Below are 21,870 nucleotides of genomic sequence, written 5' to 3' on the forward strand. Positions count from 1 at the left end.
GGTGGAGATGTAGCTCAGATGGCACAGTGCTTGTCTGCCGGGGGTTCCACCCCAGCACCACCTACAGCTGGGTGTGGTAGTGCACACCGTAACCCTGGCACTCAGGAGGTGGAGGATGACCTGGAGTTCAAGGTCATCCTCAGCTACTTAGAGTGCTCAATGATAATAATAATAATAGACCACAGTGCTGGTGCACACCTTTAATTCCCATACTTGGGAGACGGGTAGGTGGATCTCTGTGAGTCTGAGGTCAGCCTGTTCTACAGAGAGATTTCCATGACAGCCAATGCTACACAGAGAAATCTTGTTTTGAAAAGCAAGCAAGCAAACAAAACAAACAAACAAACAAAAAGTTCAGCAAGATGTCTCAGCAGGTAAAGGTGTTTGCTATCAAGCCCAGTGATCTGATTCAATTGCCAGGACTCATCTGATAGAAGGAGAGAGCCAACTCCCCAAATTGTCCTCTGACATCCTTGCAGATGAGCACATTTGTGCCCATGCAGCACAGTAAATAAGTAAACAAATGCAGCAAAAGCAGGAGAAGTGAGATGGTGCGGCAGGTGAAGTCGCTCACGCTGTAGGTGCTGGAACCCACGTGGAAGGGAGAACTGACCACAGAGTTGCCCTTTGACCTTCACACGCATGTTTTGGCATGAGTGCCCCCAGTGTCACACATGCGCCCACTCCCACACCCCATGGAACACATAAACACATCCCATATACCACACACACCACATACACCACATGTATACCATATACACAACCACACACACATTGCAAACACATGCACACACATACACATCACACACACCACATACTCCACATACACCCATACACCATACACACACACCCCATACACCATACACAATTACATATATATACATGCACACACATCATACACACATGTACACACATACCCATCACACACACCACATATACCACACACACACGCCACACACCCCATACACAATTACATACATATACATGCACACATATCACACACACATGTACACACATACACACACTCCACATACCCCATACACACTTAATTCACCACAAGCATCCCACACACATATACACACCACACTCCCCACATACACACACATGGAACCACACACACACATACTCCCTGCACACCCGGTACACCATGCACACCATACACACACACACACCACAAACAGCCCACATACTCATACACATGTATATGCATACCATGCACACACACACCACACACGCACATCCCATACACCACACACCCACAAACCACACACACACAGAAAAGTAGACAGATATCTGGCTAGAGGGAAAACACCTGGATAGAGTTAGTTTGGAGAAGAGATGTCGACCAAAGATAGATGGATAGAGAGAGAGTAAAGAGAGGGAGAGAAGAGACAGAGAGAAAAATAGGGAGGGGTGGGGAGTAAAGGGAAGGAGAAGAAAGACAGAAAGAGGGAACGTGGAAGAGAGAGGGGTGGGATCTATGAAAGCGCTATGGAGACAGTGAGAGACAGGAACATTCTGGGAGATGCAGGATGCGAGGTGACAGAGACACAGGATGTGGGGTGACAGAGACACAGGATGTGGGGTGACAGAGACACAGGATGTGGATGACAGAGACACGGGATGTGGGTGACAGAGACACGGGATGTGGGTGACAGAGACACAGGATGCAGGTGACAGAGACACAGGATGTGGGTGACAGAGACACAGGATGTGGGTAACAGAGACACGGGATGACAGAGACACAGAATGCGGGTGACAGAGACACAGGATGTGGGTGACAGAGACACAGGATGTGGGGTGACAGAGACACAGGATGTGGGTGACAGAGACACGGGATGTGGGTGACAGAGACACGGGATGCAGGGTGACAGAGACACGGGATGTGGGTGACAGAGACACAGGATGTGGGTGACAGAGACATGGGATGCGGGTGACAGAGACACAGGCTGCGGGGTGACAGAGACAGGGAGATCATGACAGAGATGAGAATTACCCTAGTACTGTCCTGTACCAAAGGCTGGTGTGGTGTGGGGAGAGGTGAGTGGCCCTGAGTGATGACAGTGGGGAACTCAGTGCTGTCTCCTGGCAGACTCAGCTGCTGTCTCGGGAATGTGGGCAGCATCTGGTGGAGGCTGATGACCTGCTGCAGAAGCATGGACTCCTGGAGGGGGACATCGCAGCCCAGAGTGAGCGGGTGGAGGCCCTCAATGCTGCAGCCCTGAGGTTCTCTCAGTTGCAGGGTGAGTCTGGGGAATGGAGGGGGGAGTCTTTCATGCTGGAGGCACTGAGGACTCCTGAGAGATGAGGGAGGAGGGATGGAGAGAGGGGGGAAGGGGGAGGGAAGGACGGAGGGAGGGAGGGTAGGTCTCACTGTTCTTGGAGGCATCTAAGTAGAGTCTAGGATCTCACTGGGTTAGGAAGATCATGGGGGTGCCAATGCCGAGTGGAGTATTGGACCACCAAATTTTTGTCCTGTTTTGCGATTATACAGAAATACTTCTCTTGTTTTGAACATAAATGTGCTAAGCCTTTCACAGCTTAATCTCAGTTAGCATCATAAAACAACAACATCAAACATGCAAAGAGTTGAGGATGTGCCGGTGTGGTGGTGCACACCTGTAATCCCAGCACTCGGGAGGCAGAAGCAGGAGGATCTCTGAGTTCAAAGTCAGCCTGGTCTATAGAGTGAATTCCAGGACAGCCAGAACTACACAGAGAAACCCTGTCTCAATTTTTTGTTTGTTTTTAGATTTACTTTTTGTCTGCATGTATGTATGTATGTATCTCATACATGCCTGGTGACCTTGGTGGTCAGAAGAGGGCACTGGATCCCCTTAAACTGTAGTTATGAATGGTTGTGAGCTGCCATGTGGGTGCTAGGCATTGAACTGGGATCCTCTGCAGAGATGCTCTTAACCATGAGTGATCTTTCCAGCCTCTCGGGACTTAGCATTCCAACCATTCTTATTTATATAACAAGTGGAAACTTCTGCAGTTAACAATAGCACTTAGTTACCTCAGCCGGCTGAGGGGATGTGGGGTCATTGTGGTTTGCACAGCCACCTTAATTTTGTCTGTGCCCAGAAATGCCTGTGAATCAGCTCGCTTTTGTTCTACTACACTGTGGTCAGGGAATGGCTTCTTTGACGGTGTTCCGATTCTTGTCTGATGTTTATCGGCTAGCCCTGAGTGCTGGCAGCCTTTTCTTTGATGAGAAAACTGAAGCCCACACCTTAGAGCTTGCAAGATGATGGAGGAGTTTCTCACTCTTATTGGGAATGTGCTATTTCCTAAGAGCAGATTTGGGCTGGGGATGTGGCTAAGTGGGGGAGTTCTAGCCTAGCATGCAGGAGGCCCTGGGTTCAATCCTTTGCACAAACAAACAGTATGATGGTGACTGTAAGCCTTGCACTTGGAAGATGGAGACAGGAGGATTGGAAGCTTAAGATCATCCTTGGCTACACAGCGAGTTCAAGTTATTTGGAGTTACTTGTCTTCCTCTCTCAAAAAAAGAAAGAGGGAGAGGGAGAGGGAGAGGAGAGAGAGAGAGAGAAAGAGAGAGAGAGAGAGAGAGAGAGAGAGCATTGAGTTGTTTTTTTTTTTTCTCCTAATCCTGGTGGCTGCCCTGATGCTGACCCAGACTCAGAGGAGTCTGTTGGGGTCCTCTCTTGCCTTAGGAATGAATGTCCAGGAGGTCTCCCCTGCCCTCCTCGTGATTTCCCAGCCCCTGAGATGACCAGTAGCAGCACCAAGGTACAACAAAGAGGCCAGTGTGGGCTGTGTTGTCATGGTGATGATGCACTACTAATCCAGAGCGTCTTTTGATTGACCCTGCCCCTTTTCAATGCTGGGAATTGGACCCAGGACTTTAGACACATTGAGCCGGTGGCCCCAGCTGCTCACAGGTGCCTTTTGAGCAAATACTCTAGTGCTGAGCTATGCTGTGCCTCCTTTTTCTTTCTGATTTTGACACAGGGCCTCACTAAGGTGCTCAGGCTAGCCCCGAACTCACTTGGTAACCCGGCCAGTTCCCTAAACAGCTAGGCCACTTAGCTTGACTTTAAAAATATTTTTAAAGATGAATTTTACTTGTGTGCGTGTGTCTGCGTGAGTGTGGGTGCCCGGGGAGGACAGAATCGGGCATCAAATCCTGTGTAGCTGCAGTTACAGTCAGTTGTGAGCCAATTGGGAACCCAACTCAGGTCGCTTGGAAGTGCAACAAGTGCTCTTAAGTGCGGAGCCATCTTTCCTTTTTAATTTTTAGATTTGTAGACAGAGTCTTGTCATGAAGTCCAGGATGACTTTGAACTTGCAATCCCTTTGCCCCTACCTCCCAAACTCTGGGATTACAAGCATGCACTATCGACTGTATTTGCTCCATGAAAGACAGGTTGACAGTTAAATGAATTTCGCAATTTCTCCACTTAAGAATAGGGACTACGGAGGAAGTAAAATTATTCGAGGAAAAGAGTTCACGGGACAGCATGATGGAACACACCTTTTTTAAAGAAATATTTATTTATTTACTTTGTATACAATATTCTGCCTGCAGGCCAGAAGAGGGCACCAGACCCCATTACAGATGGTTGTGAGCCACCATGTGGTTGCTGGGAATTGAACTCAGGACCTTTGGAAGAGCAGGCAATGCTCTTAACCTCTGAGCCATCTCTCCAGACCCTGGAACACACCTTTAATCCCATTATTAGAGAGGCTAGTGGTAGGTGGACCTTGAGAGTCTGAGGCCAGCCCGGTCTGCATAGTGAATTATAGAACAGTCAGAGCTACATAGCAAGACCCTGTTTCAAAAGAACCAAGCCAAACCAAACCAAAAACCAAACAAACAAAAAACCACGTCAATAGATGAGGCAAGGAGAGGGAATCCTGAACACTTCCTGAAGGGCAAGGAAGTTACACTTGGCCCGTTTCCAGGGAAACAGAATTTACATTCTCAAATACACATCTGAGATGCTTGGAACCCAACAGTCAGCTGCAGGTCGCCCCATTCACCGAGCTCTGCTCTGTTTGGAATGGTGTGGAATGTGATAATTAATGAAGGAGATAGTCCTTACCAGCCCGACTGTTATCAATGGGGGAACCATTACCCCAAAGAAAGACTAAACAGGTTGAGGTAGCCAGTGAGAAGGCTGAGAATCCAGTGCTTGCTCTAAGCTTGGGGTGTTCAGAAAGTCTTAGGACAAGGTGACACGGGCTCGCGCCTCTTCCTATCCTCTCCTTCCCCTGCCCCAGGCTATCAGCCCTGCGATCCCCAGGTCATTTGTAACCGCGTGAACCACGTGCGCGGCTGTCTGGCGGAGCTGCAGGATCAGGCGGCGCGGCGACGCGCGGAGCTGGAGGCTTCGCGGAGCCTGTGGGCGCTGCTGCAGGAGCTGGAGGAGGCGGAGAGCTGGGCGCGGGACAAAGAGCGCCTCCTAGAGGCCACGAGCGGCAGTGGCGGCGCGGCGGGCACGGCGGGAGGCGCGCACGACCTGTCCAGCACCGCTCGCCTGCTGGCGCAGCACAAGATCCTGCAGGGCGAACTAGGCGGCCGGCGGACGCTGTTGCAGCAGGCGCTGCGACGCGGAGAGGAGCTGGCGGCGGCGGGTGGCTCCGTGGGTCCGGGGGCTGAGCCCTTGCACTTGTCCAGCCTGGCGGAGCGCGCGGCGAGCGCCCGGCGTCGGTGGCAGCGGCTGGAAGAGGCGGCTGCGCGCCGGGAACGAAGGTTGCAGGAGGCGCGGGCTCTACATCAGTTCGGCGCGGACCTAGACGGGCTCCTGGACTGGCTTCGCGACGCGTACCGCCTGGCAGCGGCCGGCGATTTCGGTCACGACGAGGCATCCAGCCGTCGCCTGGCACGCCAGCACCGCGCCCTCACCGGGGAGGTGGAAGCACACCGCGGCCCTGTGGGTGGCCTGCGGCGCCAGCTGGCAGCACTGGGAGGAGCCAGTGGTGCCGGGCCGCTGGTGGTGGCGCTGCAAGTGCGCGTGGTGGAAGCCGAGCAGTTGTTCGCCGAGGTGACCGAGGTGGCCGCGCTGCGACGCCAGTGGCTGCGGGACGCGCTCGCCGTGTACCGTATGTTTGGCGAGGTGCACGCGTGCGAGCTGTGGATCGGCGAGAAAGAGCAGTGGCTGCTGGCCATGCGTGTACCCGATTCCCTCGACGACGTTGAAGTGGTGCAGCACCGGTGAGCGCGCACGTGGAAGACCCTCATGACCCCTTGCTCACACACCCAACCTCACATGCTTTGGCTCAACAGTTCACACGGGGGCAACCCTAGCTTTAGTCTTCATCGGCTTTGTGACTGCCTTATACTCTGGACATCGGTTTGCCCATGTATCAAACAGGGTGGGCATCATTGCCTACGTCTCACGCTTGTGGTGAACAGGAAATGAGTTCACAAATGTGAAAGACCTAGCAAATGCTTCCGGGGTGCAGAGCCTCCCACAACCACTTGCTGCTGTTGTGAGGTTTATATTCACAGAGCACACATATTGACAAACCCAACCTGGCCCATGTCTGGGTCTCCCATTAAGACAGGTGTCATTTCTCTAGCTCCTAACCTGACTCCCATCCTGGAGCACACCTTTAATCCCAGCATTGACAGGCAGATCTCTGTGAATTCGAGGCCAGTCTGGTCTGCATGAGTTCCAGAACAGCCAAAGCTACATAGTGAGACCCTGCCTCAAAAATTAAAAATAAATCAATAATCCTGGCCTGACATATGGAGGACAGGTTGAGGGAGGTGACAGTGGCAGCTGACTTGGGAGCAGACAGGAGGCCAAATAGATATAGACCATGGGGGAATCATGATCTGGGGCAGTTCTCCAAAATAAGATTTAGGGGTCAGGAGCTTGGGAGCTGTGAGCAAGGGGGTCAGGGGAGGATTACACAGGAAGAGAGATTTCCATCACACACAGGGACAGTGTGATGGAAAGTCCAGAGGACCAGGATGAAGTGCTGAGCAGTCTAACACTTCAGCAGCCTCTGGAAAATCTAGGGCCTTAGCTGGTCAGGGCGGCGGGCATGCCTGAGTTCAAGGTCATCCTCAGCTGCACGGAGAGTTTGAGGCCAGCCTTGGGCTACCTGTGCGACCAAACTCCAGCAGCAGCAAGAAGGAAAGACAGAGAGAAAAAGAAAAGAAAGTAAGAAAGAAAGAGAAAAACTCCTACAAGGAAAAGTGAGAAGTGGCATAAGAACCTATAACCAAAGAAGTGAGCTGCTTCCTGCGAGTCCGGCCCTCTGATTTCTCCACCCTCTTCTGCAGATTCGAAAGTCTGGACCAGGAGATGAACAGCCTGATGGGCCGAGTCCTGGATGTGAACCACACAGTTCAGGAGTTGGTGGAAGGAGGTCACCCCAGCTCAGATGAAGTGCGCTCCTGCCAGGACCACCTCAACAGCAGGTAAGTGGGGCCTGGGTAGGAAAGGCCTTCCTGTCGGTACCTTCTCTGTCTGGGAAAGCCAAAGGTGTGTGATTCCAACCCCCCGTGAGGTGTTAATGTACACCTTACAAATCAGGAAAATCTTTCTGAAAGGCACACACTTGAGTGCAGTGCCTGTAGAGGCCAGAAGAGGGCATTGCATCCCCTGGAGCTGGAGTTAACAGGGCCCTCTGATGAGCTGGGGATGGAAATAGGGTCCTCTGCTGTATGAGGTCTTAACCACTGAACCATCTTTTCGATCTCAAGGAAAACCTTGGCGAAAAGGTGATACATACTCAGTGCTGGTGGTGATGGAGCTAATATGGCCAGCCATCTCATTGGCTATTCACTAGTTTGCTCAGAAAGAATTTATGAGGTGCTATTATTGGCCAGATTTCCCAAGCACTTCATCTTATTTGGGGATTCTTATTCACTTCTCTATTACTTTGTTCTTGAGGCAAGGGCTTCTGTTGCTCAGGCTGGCCTTGAACTCACTGTGTAGCTGAGGACAACTTTGAACTGTTGGTCCTCTTTCTTCCACCTTCCAGGTACCAGGATTACAGGCATGTGCCACCACACCTGGCTCTATGTTTTGCTGTTTATTTTTTATGAATCTATGTGTCTACCTATGTATGTATGTATGTATGTATCCATGTATCCATCCATCTACCTACCTACCTACCTACCTACCTACCTACCTACCTACCTGAGTTAGGGGCTCACTGTGTGGCACTGGCCATCCTGGAACTTGCTATGTAAGCCAGGCAGGCCTCACCTTGAACTCACGGAGCTCTGCCTGCCTCTGCCTCACCACTGCTGGGATTAAGATGTGTCCCACCATAGCCAGCTTGCTTGCCATTTTGAGATAAGGTCTTGTGTACCCTAAGCTAGTCTTGAACTTCCTGTATAACAAGGCTGTGCTCCACCTCTCATGTGATAGGTGTACAGGCATGTACTGTCATGACCAGACTCCTGAGCACTTTATATTACTGTTTTATCTCCTCATCTCCCAATTTCCATAATAGAGTTTCCAGAGTTTAGGACATGTTTTTAAAAATTGCATTTTCTTTCTTCCTTCCTTCCCTCCCTCCTCTTCCTTCCTTCCATTCTTCCTTTTCTCTTCCTTCTCGTCCCTCTCCTTGTCCCCCTCCCCCCCGTGTATGTGCGTGTGTGTGTGTGTGTGTGTGTGTGTGTGTGTCAGAAGACAATCTCAGTAGTCAGCTCTCTCCTACCAACACGTGTGTCCCAGGTCATTAGGTTCGGTGGCAGGTGTTTTTACTCCTTAAGTCATCTTTTTTGGGGGGGATGGGTGGGGTTCTTTTCTCTTTTTTTCTTTTTTTCTTCCTTTGTTCCTTCCCTCCCTCCCTTCTCTTTCTTTCTTTCTTTCTTTCTTTCTTTCTTTCTTTCTTTCTTTCTTTCTTTCTTTCTTTCTGTTTGTGTGTCTTTTTCCCCCCTCCGAGACAGGGTTTCTCTATGTAGCTCTGGCTGTCCTGGAATTTGGTCTGTAGACCAGGTTGGCCTTGAACTCACAAAGACCCACCTGCCTCTGCCTCCCAAGTGTTGAAATATCTTTTAAGCCCAGAATTTAGAATTGTTTCAGAACAAATAGCAAGTTAATGTCTTTCCTCCAGAAACATCACACTAGAAGTCCTGTTGGCGTGGGGAGGACTGGGACATGGAACTCAGATCTTCAAAAGTGAAGTCCAGTCAGGTCCATCTACTATATAGGGGCCAAGGCAGAAGGAACTGGAGTCCAGCAATTCAGGGTCAGCCTTGTCAACTTAGCAAGATCCTCCCTCAAAAACCAGAGGCATGTCTGTGTCCGATCCCACCACTCAGGAGTCTGAAGCAGGACGCCAGCCCGAGATATATACTAGAACTCATCTAAAAAGGGATGGATGGGGTAGCGTGGAGAGATGGCGTAGCAGTTAAGAGCACTACTCTTGTCGATGGTCATAACCCTCTGTAACTCCAGTTCCAGGGGATCCAACACCCTCTTCTAACCTCTAAGGGCATGTGGCTGACACTTGTTGCACGTACATACATCCAGAAGAAATGAGCACAGACAAAAAAAAAATCTAAGAACAAACAGTCCTCACCTACTTTATCTTACAAGTGTGAGGGCAGCAACAGGGTTAGCAGTTAGAAGTCTGCTCACTTGAGAGGCGGAGCTAAGGATCCTCCCTCCCCAGACTAGCCAGATAGCCAGAGCTGGAGAGCTACAGATGCAGGGAGAGAGCCTACCTCAAGAAACAAAATGGAAAGTGATTTAGGAAGATAGGTATGTCCAGCCTTTAGCTTCTGCAGGCTAACTCACATGTATGTGCACCAGGACACACATGCAAATGTGTATGCACAACACACATACACACACACACACACACACACACACACACACACACACACGGCTGCAAAAATCAGACCTGAATAAATAAAAGAGCCTGTGCTATGTTGGCACAATTAATTCTTTTTTTCATGATGCTGGGAATGGAATCCAGGACCTTGCACATGCTAGGCAACTGTTGAATCATTGAGCTACATCCCAGACCCTAAATGTAAATATTTTTCATAATAGAAAGCAGTGGAAAGAGTAGCATTGTGAAGCATGCACTCTGTCTTTCTTGTTCTCTTATCTATATATCCAAGGCTGGTCTCGAACTCAAGACGATCCTCCTCCTTCAGCCCGAGAGTGCTAAGATTATAGGCATGTGCCACTCCCCACAGCTGTAGTTCTCTGCACTGACTGTGCCTTAAGGCAGGATGCTGAGTTCTCTGGTCTCTTTTTTGTCTTTAGTTGCTAACATCTGGCCTCTGGAAATGCTGATTAAACTCCGGAAGAGAATGAGATGACAAACAGGGTTCTAATATTATTATGAAGATAAAATTTGATGGCGCTGGAGCGATACATTGAGAGCTGCCGCTCTAAGCACTGTCCAGGGTGGGATCCTATTTATCCAGGCACAAACCCACTTTTTCCCAGGTCCCCTGGCCAAGGAATGAATTTTATCCTGGTCTCATGGGCCTCAGGTTGATTACCCTCTTTCCTGCTCCTGGACAGGTGGAACCGCATCGTGGAGCTGGTGGAACAGCGCAAAGAAGAGATGAGCGCTGTGCTGCTGGTGGAGAATCACGTGCTGGAAGTGGCCGAGGTGCGCGCCCAAGTGCGCGAGAAGCGGCGCGCGGTGGAAAGCGCGCCCCGGGCGGGCGGAGCCCTTCAGTGGCGCCTGAGTGGCCTGGAGGCGGCCCTGCAGGCACTGGAGCCGCGACAAGCGGCGCTGCTAGAGGAGGCTGCACTGCTGGCAGAGCGCTTCCCGGCACAGGCGACACGCCTGCACCAGGGCGCCGAGGAACTGGGAGCCGAGTGGGGCGCGCTGGCCGGAGCGGTTCAGGCTTGCGGCGAGGCAGTGGCGGCGGCAAGTCGCCTGCAGCGTTTCCTGCGCGATCTGGATACTTTCCTGGACTGGCTGGTGCGAGCGCAGGAGGCGGCGGGCGCTGTCGAGGGACCGCTGCCGCGCAGCCTGGAAGAGGCGGACACGCTGTTGGCGCGGCACGCCGCGCTCAAGGAGGAGGTGGACCAGCGCGAGGAGGATTACACGCGCATCGTGGCTGCCAGCGAGGCGCTGCTGGCGTCTGACGGTGCCGAGCTGGGCCCCGGCCTGGCGCTAGACGAGTGGCTGCCGCACCTCGAGGTTGGCTGGCACAAACTGCTCGGCTTGTGGGAGGACCGCAGGGAGGCGCTGGTCCAGGCGCACGTCTATCAGCTCTTCCTGAGAGACCTGTGCCAGGCGCTCGCGGTGCTGCGCAACCAGGTGCCCGCTGGCGGTGCGCTGGGGTGCGGGTTTGGGGCTTCAATAGGTGGGGGTGGAATATGGACTAACTTAGTTACGTTTTCCGGGACCCCTAGATTTCTGTCTTATTCGAGATGGGGACAGGGAATTAAGGGAGAAGTAGTTGTTTATCGGGAAAATTGAGTTTTGGACTGTGAAGGGGAGGGCAGGTGTGTGACAGCATTTAAAGGTTATGTCGAGTGGGGTGGGGTTTCTGGAGTTGGTTGTTTTGTTATTTATTTATCACTGAGACAGGGTCTCTCTATGTCATCTTGGCTGTCCTGGATCTTGCTATGTAGACCAAGTTGGCCTCGAACTCACAGAGATCCTCCTGCCTCTGCTTCCTGGGTGCTGGGATTAAAGGTCTGCACCGCCACATGCAACCATATTTTAATTTTTTTTGAAGATTTATTTTTATTTAGTATGCTCACGTGTGTCTGCGCATAAAGTACATTTAGAGTCCCAGGAGGTCAAAAGAGAGCAGCTGACCCCTTGGGAATGGAGTTACAGATAGTTTTGAGCCACCATACGGGTGCTGGGAATCGAACCCAGGTCCTCCAGAAGAGCAACAGCTGAGCCATCTTTTAGCTCCCTATCCTTTTTTCCCTCAAGATAGAATACCTCTGTGTAGTCTTGGATCTCCTGGAACTCACTCTGTAGACCAGACAAGTCTTGAACTCAAAGATCCACCTGCCTCTGCCTCCTGAGTGCTGGTATTAAAAGCCTGCCTTACCACCTGGCTTAATTTTTAAAAAAGGATTTATTTTTATTATTTTTAATTGTGTGCACATGTGCATATAAGCATTTGAGTACAGGTTCCTATGAAGGCCAAGGTTCTGGAGCCCTGGAGCTGGAGTTATAGGTGGTTGTGAACTGGCAGACATGGGTGTTTGGATCTCCTGGAAGAGCTGTAAATGCTCATAACCGATGAGCCATCCCTCCAGCCCTTTACTTTTATGGAGACAGGGTCTCACCATGTAGCCCAAGATGTCTGGAGCTCTTTATGTAGACCAGGCTAGCCTTACACTCTCACAGATCTACTTGCCTACACCTCACAAAGTGCTGGGATTGAAGTTGTCCGCTACCATGTTCTTGGGTTTTAGGTTTTGGTAGAGATGAATTTTTAGACAATCACGATTGGAGTTTCTTGTTGGGGTTGTGGGTTAGCTAGAAGGCAATAGCAAGAGGGACCATTGTTAGATTTGGGCAGAGTGGACAGAGGCCAGCAAGAGCAAAAGTCCTGAAGTAGAATAGTGCTTGAAGCCCGCTGGCCGCCTCTCTGGCGTCCTGGGGTGGAGGCGAGCTGACCTGTGTCCCTTCCGTTCCCAGGAGGTGGCGCTGTCTGGTGCTGAGCTCCCCTGCACGGTGGAGTCAGTGGAAGAGGCAATGAAAAGGCACCGGGATTTTCTCACCACGATGGAGCTGAACCAGCAAAAGATGCAGGTGGCGGTGCAAGCTGCAGAAGGCCTGTTGCGGCAAGGCAACGCCTACGGGGAGCAGGCGCAGGAGGCAGTGGCCCGGCTGCTGGAGAAGTAGGTCCCCAGTTCCCGAACCATAGAAAGTGGGGTCTGGGCACAGTGGAGTGGGGAGGCATATCCAGATCTTTCCTCCCATTCCTATTTTCTGCTTCTCTGTTTCTCTCTTATTTCAATTTAACCCCTTGTTTATTTATCTATGTTTTTGAGATAGGGTCTCTTGTAGCCTAGGTTGGCCTGGAATTTTCGTTTTTACATCTATCTATCTATCTATCTATCTATCTATCTATCTATCTATCTATCTACCTACCTACCTATCTATCATGTGTGTGTGTGTGTGTGTGTGTGTGTGAGTCCTCTCCTCCTACCACGTGAGTATGAGGATCAAACGGAGCTTTTCAGGCTTGGTAGCAGGCGCCTTCACTTCCTGAGTCGTCTCACCCACCCAGCCTGGAACATTATAAGTAGGTGAGGATGACCTCGAACTCCTCATCCTTCTGCCTCCACCTACCTCATTCTGGGATTACAGACATGCGTCATTATGATTTTTTTTTTTTTAAGATACGGTCTGCTGGGCGCTGGTGGTCTTTTAATCCCGGCACTCGGGAGGTAGAGGCAGATGGATCTCTGAGTCTGAGGCCAGCCTGGTCTATAGAGCGAGTTTCAGCACAACCGAGGCTACACAGAGAAACCCTGTCACAAGGGACCAAAAAAAAAAAAAAACCAACAACAACAACAACAACAACAAAAAACGAGGCAGGGGTTGGGGAAGGCGGGAAGGCGGGAAGGTGGAATGGCTCAGTGGTTAAGAGCACTGACTACTCTTCCAGAGGATCCAGGTTCAATTCCCAGTACCCATATGGCAGCTCACAACTGTCTGTAATTCCTGTTCCCTGGGGATCTGACACCTTCATACAGACATACATGCAAGCAAAACACCAATGTACATAAAATAAATAAATAAATATTTTTTTTAAAAATGAGACATGTCTATATAGCCTAGACTGATGTCAAACTCAAAGTAATCCTCCAGCCTCAGGCTCTTGAATGATGGGATTGCTGACAAGCCCCACTGTTCCTAGCTTTGTTGTATTGTTTAAGATTTGATTTAAATGACAACTTTGTGCACCAACAGGAGGTAGTGAACCCAGAAGATACAGAATTTGAACAGTGAGAATCTCCTTTCTTTAGCCTGACAAAGGGAACCAAATCTGGGTGTCAGTGGACCCACAAGCTCCTATATCATCCTCCCCTAGATTCCACAGAGCTGTGCCCCAGCTTTCCCGGGGAGCTACTCCTGGCTCCCATTATGTTGGTTGACAAATATGGACTAATATCAAAGTCAGAGCAAGAAAATTTGGGGGGTCTGTGGGAGCCCACAGGGAACGTGTGCCCCAGTTCTGAGCTGGCAGAGGCAGGGATGGAGACAGGTCTCATCTCTGAACCTCTCCAGCTCCCAGAATATTTATTTGACAGAGAACACATTGCTACCTATAGGGTGGGTGGGAAGGCTTTCCCACAAGGTGGCTAAGCTGTGCGGTTGGTATATTAGTCTCCCTGGCTGGTTGTGACAAAAATCCCTGACAGTAACAGGTAAAAAGGTGCATTTTGGCCCTGGGAAGGGGGACTGATGGGGCAGAGCAGAGTGTCCTAGCAGGGTGAGGAGGCAGAGGGAAGGGATTTGCTGCGGTTTTACCATGTGGGTACCTGATGCTGGAGGAGGCAACCAAACCCAGATTCCCTGCGAGAAGAACAAACGCTCTTAACTGACCAACCAGCTCTCCAGCTCTCCTTTTGCTTGGATTTTGGGTTTCTTTGCTTTTGTTTTTGTTTTGAAACAGGGTCTCAGGTAGCCCAGACTGGCCCGGAACTTACTGTATAGCCAAGGATGACCTTAAGTTTCCTATTCTCCTGCCTCTGCCTCCCATGGATTTGGGTTACAGGTATGTAGCTCCACAGTCGTTTGGAGTGTTCTGGAGAGGGAACCAGGGCTTTGCCAGGCAAGCACCTCCTCAAACCAATCTCATCCCCATCCCCAAGCGACTTTCTGGAGCTGTGTTTTACATATGACACTCAGAGAGCGAGTTCATTTGTCCAGTGTCTTAGCCAGGAAGTGGTACAGCTGGGATTGGAACCCTATTTGTTTTTCCGCCTCACAGAGGGGAAGGCTTTCCCACATCACTCGCCCCTCCCACCCAGTCCTGCTTGCAAAGTCCTAGTGGAGTTGACTGCAGGTTAATTTCTGAGGTATTTTCTGTCTCTTAACTCCGGGTGAGAAATAGGGCAAAGTAGCTGCCGTCCTGATTGCTCTTCTTGGGCCCCTCCTGCTCCTTCTACGCTGGGTCTCTTGTTGCCTTCACATACCCTCTATTTCTGTATCTGTTTCCTCATCTTTCATCTTTACAGAAAGATGATATCTGCATTGCTAATGCCCCTTCTCTTGATGGTAGCCCAGGTTGGCCTCAACCTTTTATATCTCTGACTTGGGCCTCAAACTCCAGACCCCCCTGACGCAGGCTCCTAAGAACTGGATTTATAGGCATGGGCCACCACATCCTTTTCTTCTCTCTTCTCAGACCTTGTGTTTGTCTCGTCATTTGGTACTCTCTGTCTCTCATGGGCTCTCCTACATTCATTTGTTTATACATTCATGCAAAAAGAACATAGTGAGAAGTCACTGTATGCCAAGGAGCTCATGACTGTGACCAAAACAGACAAAAACAAAACTCTTTAAAAACTATCCTTAGTCTGGGGAATGCTCCGTGAATAAAATGCTCAAGGTCCAAGCATGAGGACCTGAGTTTTACCCCTAGCACCCATGTGAAAAACTAGGTATGAGCCAGCGGTGGTGGTGCACGCCTTTAATTCCAGTTCTCGGGAGGCAGAGGCAGGTGTATCTCTGTGAGTTCAAGGCCAGCCTGATCTACAGAGTGAGTTCCAGGACAGCCAGAGCTGCACAGAGAGACTCTGTCGTGGCACATGTCTGCAGTCCCAGCACTGGGGGCAGAGACAGGAGGCACCTGGAAGCTCTGTGACCAGCCAACTTAGCCAAACTGATGAGTTCCAGGTGAAACGAGAGGCACGGTGTAAAAACTAGGATGGAGAGCGATAGAGGAAGACACTGGAGGTTGACTCCTGGCCTGCACACCTGTGCACATGCACACACAACACTCCTGTTTGTGAAAGTCTAGGGGATAGACGTGTAAGGAATATACACAATGGGGAGACAGTGCCAAGGACAAAATAAAAGGAAAGAGAACCAGTAAGAGTCAGGGAATGGTGAAGAGGGACTTCACAAAGCTGGCATGTAAGTAGACCGGCAGTTCTCAACAGGTGGGTGGGGACCCCTTGAGGTGGTGCTGAACACCCTTTCACAGGGGCTGCAAATCAGATATTTGCATTATAATTCATAGCCATAACAAAATTACAGTTATGAAGTAGCAATTAAAGTAGGGGGACAGCAGGGTCTCCATTTAAAGGGGGGAAAAAGCAGAATGGGTGAAAATAGTAAGGTGGTATATCGTGTGCATGTGTGTGTGTGTGTGTGTGTGTGTGTGTGTGCGTGCATGTTCTTGTGTGTAAGGCCTGGAAGTTCAGGAAAGTCTTGGAAGTCTGGGGAAGACAGTATCATTAAAAAAGAGATAAATTCCATTTATTTATTTTGTGTTTTTTGTGTGTAAGTGCCACAGCTCATGTGTGACAATCAGAAGACAATTTGTGAGAATCTGTCTTCTCCTTCTACCATGTAGTTCCCAAAGATTGAACTCATATCACCAGGCTTGGCCGCAAGCTCCTTTATACACTGAGCCATCACATAGGCCCAATGGCCCCATTCTTGCTGTCTTCTCTGCCTAGATTCTGTGGATGTTGGATGACAAGGTAGACATGCGTATAAGTTGGTGGTGTGCCACTGCCACTGAGCCACATCCCAGTCCCTCACTGGGAGATTCTAGACAGGGGCTCTGCCACTGAGCCACACCCCCAGCCCCCTATGGGGGATTCTAGGCAGGGGCTCTGCCACTGAGCCACGCCCCCAGCCCCTCACTGGGAGATTCTAGGCTGGGGCTCTACCACTAAGCCAAACCCCAGCCCCTCACTGGGGGATTCTAGGTAGGGGCTCTACCACTGAGCCATACCCCAGCTCCTCACTGGGGGATTCTAGGCAGGTGCTCTATCACTGAGCCATACCCCAGCCCCTCACTGGGGGATTCTAGGCAGGGGCTCTACCACTGAGCACAGCCCATCTGTTTCTGTTGCATTCTCTTCGATTTCTTTCTTGTTTCTCCTGTTCTCTTTATTTTTGTCCCCATCTCTCTAGGTCTCCCTCCTTTCTTGTACCTGGAATTGAACACAGTACATCACACATGGTAGGCAAGCTGTCTACCTCTGAGGTATATCCCCAACCTTCTGTTTTCTTTTTTCTCAGCTACTAGGACTATGTTTATCACTCTTCATGGGTCCTAGTGTGATTCTGTATGTCTCTCTTAAAGTCTATGGTGCCTATCTCTGATTTTTTTTTTCCAATACAGGGTTTCCTCTGTGTAGCCCTGATTGTCATGGAACTTGCTCAGTAGACCAAGAGCCTCGAACTCAAGAGATCCACCTGCTTCTGCATCCCGAGTGCTGGGGTTAAAGGCATGTGTCACCACTCCCAGCTTGATTTTATTTCTAAGTGCCCTTACTCTGCTATTTTTGGCGTGTGTTGTGTATGTGTGATGTGTATGTATGTGTGTTTGTGTGGTTGGTTTATGCAGTGTGTGGTTAGTATGTGTGTGTGGTGTGTGTGTTGTATGTGTGCATTATGTGTGTATGATGTGTATGTGTGTGTGGTATTATATGTGTGTGTTATGTGTGTTGTGTGTGTGGTATATGTGTGGTGAGTGTGGTGGTGTATGTGTGTGCTATGTGTTTATGCTGTGTGTGTCATATGTGTGTCGTGTGTGGTATGAGTGTGTTGTGTATGTGTGTGTTGTGCGTGTGTTGTTATTGTTGTTATGTCTGTACTTCTCTCTTTGCTTTTCTACCCCTTAGCCCTCCCTCCCTCCTCCTCCAGTTTCCTTTCTTCTCTCTCCCTACTCTGGAGCCCTGCCCTTCCAATGTTTCTGGATCCTTTTCCCCCTGCTTCTATTCAGCTGACACCCTCACATCGCTCTTGTTAGCACCCTATTTCCATGCCTGGGCCTTTCTTCAGCCCTTGCCTTTTCCCCAGGAGCCAAGAAAACCAGCTGAGGGCCCAGCAGTGGATGCAAAAGCTACTGGACCAGCTTGTGCTGCAGCACTTCCTTAGAGATTGTCATGAGGTAGGTCCTCCAGCTGAGCTGGGACATCACAGATGCTTGCTGTCTGGTCGGGCCGGGGGCTGGGACGCCCCGTCTAAGTGGGTCGAGGAACCGTGCTCCCTCTGTGCCACCAGGAGGCTTGCCGAGTTCTGTGTCAGTGCGCACGCCCCAAGCTCTCCGTCTGCCCACGTGAGCTCCTGGGAGACAGAAGGGGCCCTGGGCTCCCCTGGCAACGGCTGAGTTCGCGCCTACAGTTCCTAGGGAAGGAGCGCTGATCTCACCTTTCTCTAGAGATGTGCGAAGCGAAGCGCGAGAGACTGAGGTGGGGGTGGGGTGAGGATGGACCGGTGGCCGGGAGCACTCCTTCAATCACAGATGACCCGAATTATGCCTTCATGTTTACTTGGTTTAGTTAGTTTTGGTGCTGGGGACTGGACTCCAGGAGCTATAGGCAAGGGCTGGGGCTACATGAGCTATATCCCCAGTCCCTTAAGTACTAAGAATCAATCCCTTCTGAATGCCGTGGGGATCACAGCTGGTAAAAGATGGCCCAGACTTTCTGTCTTGTATTCCAAAGGAACTCTTATGGACCCGGACCACTCCATAGATGGTTCAGAAACATTCTGTTAATGCCCAGAGATGTCCTGCCCCCAAGCTCCCCGATCAGTGTGACCCAGGACTAGACTCTATCTCCACGATGTACTGGTACCCAAGTCCTTGCCTTCCTCCCACCCCCACTAAAGATAAGGTTTGATTCTGCATATTGAACACCCATGGCAGATTAGTCTCCACACGTACAAAATAGACACAGGTCTCCAAACTTTCTCCCCGTAATTGAGAGAGCTCTATTAGCAACGGTCCCTGTTGGCCCATCTCACTGGAGCTGCTTCTGGACAACAACACAGATGTTGCAGGCCGCTCCTGCCCTAGCTCCTACCCTCGTGTGGTAGTCAGAAACCAGAGCCTCTTCGGGTTAATGATGGTTCAGGAGACCCTCTAACCCCCCCCTTACCACCCTCACCTAGTTGAAGAAACTGGGGACCCCGACCCCCTCCTGCCATTAGAAATGGTCCTGTCTCCTGTCATTAGACTGCTCTGGACTCAGTGGCAATGAGCTAAGATGAATCGCAAGGTCCCCGGCCTGGAAGCTCAGAGAAGGTGGTGATTCTTCCCCCACCCTCCGACTAGGGCCCCCCGCAAAGAAGGCGGGCCTGGAGGCAGGCAGGGGGCGCGCGCGGGCGGGCGCGTGGCCGCGGCGCGGGGGCGAGGAAGGGGGCGCGCGCCCGCCAGAGCTTCAGCCGTTGCCGCTGCCGCCGTCGCCGCCGCCGTCGCAGTGGAGGGGCGAGTGTCTGTCCGCCCGCCGCAGAGACGCTCCTCCAACGCCGCCGCCGCCGCAGGTCTCGGGGGCGCCAAAGGGAAGGAGAAGAGAGAGGGGGAGGGGGCCGGCGCGCGCCCCCGCGGACACGCGCGGGGGAGGGGGCTCGTGCGCGTGCTCGCCAGCCTGGCCCGCGGGAGGGAGGGGCGGGGGCGGCACGGGGGCGGGCCTGGACCCTCGCCCCGGAGTGGGGGGAGGGGTGAGGGACGAGCCCAGGAACTGTCCGCGGTGCTGGAGTCGCAGCGGGAAGAGCCAGGGAGGGGGGCTAGCCTAGGCTAGCCTGCATTTGATGTATGGGCGAAGCAGGGGGTCCCAACTTCCCTACGAGGGGATCAAATTTGCCCTAGTCTTGAGGGATTCCCAGATTTTTAGGGTTTTGAGTCTTCGGTTCTTGCGGAGTCCGTAGCGGTCTCGGATGATAGGGTGAATCACTTTGGGGGGGGGGGCTCTGCATAGGGAGATGAGGTATTAGATGTGACCTGAGTCCGAGGGGCTCTGACTTTCGGAGAGGCTCCCCCTTGGTTGTGGAGAGAGTCTGGTCTTGCACTGCGTAGCCAGAGGGAGTAATTCCTTTTAGAGGGCTTTACCTAGAGAACGCGGATCACCTCCGTTAGGGTTTGCCTTCACTGTGGGACTCCGGTTGCGTGTTCATCCTTGTGTAGAGAATTGGGGGATTCGGCGTTTGACTTTGCGAGTGTGTGCAGTGAGAAGCTGTTCTGGCCTCCTGAGGAGCACATGCTCTGGGGACGTGAAGTGGGGTGGAGTTGGCCGGCTCGGGATTTGTCCTTGAATATGACAGTGCTCGCCTCCCGGACCCGCAGAGTCCGGCCTTTTTTTTTTTTTTTTTAATCGGGAGGGAGGAGGAGGATCTTGTGACTGGAAGAGGGAGGAGCAAACTGTCCCGGGTTCAGGCTTTGGTCGGGAGGAGATTGTGGCTTCAGGAACAAGTCTTTTAATAAGCACTCTCCCCCTCCCCGAGTGCTAGAGATGAAGCCGGATTCCAGAACTTACTTTTTCGTGCTGAGCAAGCAATGGCTCTGCCCCTCGGCTCAGCCCTCGCTCTTGTGGAGGGGGGGACTCAGAAAACAGCCAGTTTGTTGCCATGGGGAGCAATGAGAATATTCTTGCTGTTTGCATCTTGGATGACTTTAGCTGGGGGGTGGAGGACTGGGTCAGGGGGTTTGGTCTGAGCCACAATGGGAATCTTACATTTGGGGGTAGTTTTGGTCTAGGAATCAAAAGGCAGTCTGTTGTTCACATTTTGGGCGTTGGCTGGTGATAATTTGGGGTAACTGTGGTCTTAGGCACAAGTGCCGGACTTAGGTTTCTTTAGAATTTCTGGGTCCAAGGGATGGGTCTCCTCTAGCTTAGAGGCCTAATTATCAGGATGCTAAACATGGAAATAGTCAGAAGGTTGTTTGAGGGGTGTTGATCTGTCCGTGGGGTGCTGAGGCTAGGTTTGGGTTTATTCAACCTGTGGAGTAGGTTAAGGATTTTTAAAAAATGGAATCAACAGGGTCTTGCTCTGTAGCTCAGGCTGGCCACAAACCCAGTCTCCTCCTCTCCCAGCATGCCCCATGCTGGGATGGCAAGTATGCACCCCCCCCATAGAGTTGAGAGTTTGGTCCTTATTAGGGGATCACGACTTTTTCTCCTTTTAAAAAATCAAATTTTTATTGCATTTATCTACTCATCTTACCCGTGGGTGTGTCTTTGGGTGCCCTTGCCATAGTGCTTGTGAGAGGGTCAGAGGTCAGTCTCTCCTTCCACCATGTGGGTCCCAGAGGCTGAACTCATGTCTTCAAGCTTGACAGCAAGTGCCTTTACCCACTGAGCTGTCCCACCATCCCAGGGTCTCTGTTTTGCTGTGGGTGAAACTGGGGCTGGAGGTTGGTCGGACTGCAGAGGTTGAGGCAGTGGAAGGAAGGTGGTGGAACCAGACATCCACTTTGGTTTCTTGTATGTAGCCGAGGCTGGCAGAGCCCCAGGATTTGGTACTGGGGGACCACATAGGCATCTTTTATCCAAGAAAGGGCCCAAGGGTCCGCTCCAATCAGTCTTATTTGCATAGATTTCCCTCCTCAGCCCCACTCTTCTCAGCTGAGAACCTGCCCTGGGAATTCTTTTGAGGGGTATTGTGAGGCTGTGACAGATGGGGAGAGGACCCTCCTGAGCCCCCTTCTCTGCCCTGCACAGCTGGATGGCTGGATCCGTGAGAAGATGCTGATGGCTCGCGATGGCACTCGGGAAGACAGCCACAAGCTGCACAAGCGATGGCTCCGGCACCAGGCGTTCATGGCTGAGCTGGCTCAGAATAAGGAGTGGCTGGAGAAGATAGAGAGGGTGAGGAAGAGAAGCCCCCTGCCCTCCGGGAGACACACCCTCACTGCTGACACCTCCACTGTCACCCTTCTGGGCTGGCGTCCCTCAGCTGGTTCAGACCTGTATCAAGTCTGCTTGCTTGTAGCCCTATGGTTTGGAGTCAGTATCGTAA

General features: G+C 51.4%; 1 protein-coding gene across 2 annotated transcripts in view; it reads left to right on the plus strand.

Moving 5' to 3' along the window:
- The window catches only part of Sptbn4 (spectrin beta, non-erythrocytic 4), an 85,838-nt gene that overhangs the window by 29,655 nt on the left and 34,313 nt on the right, over positions 1-21,870 (plus strand). The window contains exons 13-19 of one of the 2 annotated variants that reach the window (XM_087907477.1): positions 2,093-2,243; positions 5,251-6,184; positions 7,265-7,402; positions 10,479-11,229; positions 12,577-12,779; positions 17,932-18,022; positions 21,573-21,719. In XM_087907477.1, coding sequence (XP_087763603.1) covers positions 2,093-2,243; positions 5,251-6,184; positions 7,265-7,402; positions 10,479-11,229; positions 12,577-12,779; positions 17,932-18,022; positions 21,573-21,719 — 2,415 coding nt within the window. Of the gene's footprint in view, positions 1-2,092; positions 2,244-5,250; positions 6,185-7,264; positions 7,403-10,478; positions 11,230-12,576; positions 12,780-17,931; positions 18,023-19,291; positions 19,399-21,572; positions 21,720-21,870 lie in introns of those variants that run through there. The other variant, XM_087907479.1, reaches the window with a different exon arrangement.

This window comes from Myodes glareolus, chromosome 1 (genome assembly GCF_982192425.1).
Source record: "Myodes glareolus chromosome 1, mMyoGla1.1, whole genome shotgun sequence".
NCBI classification, from domain to species: Eukaryota; Metazoa; Chordata; class Mammalia; order Rodentia; family Cricetidae; genus Myodes; species Myodes glareolus.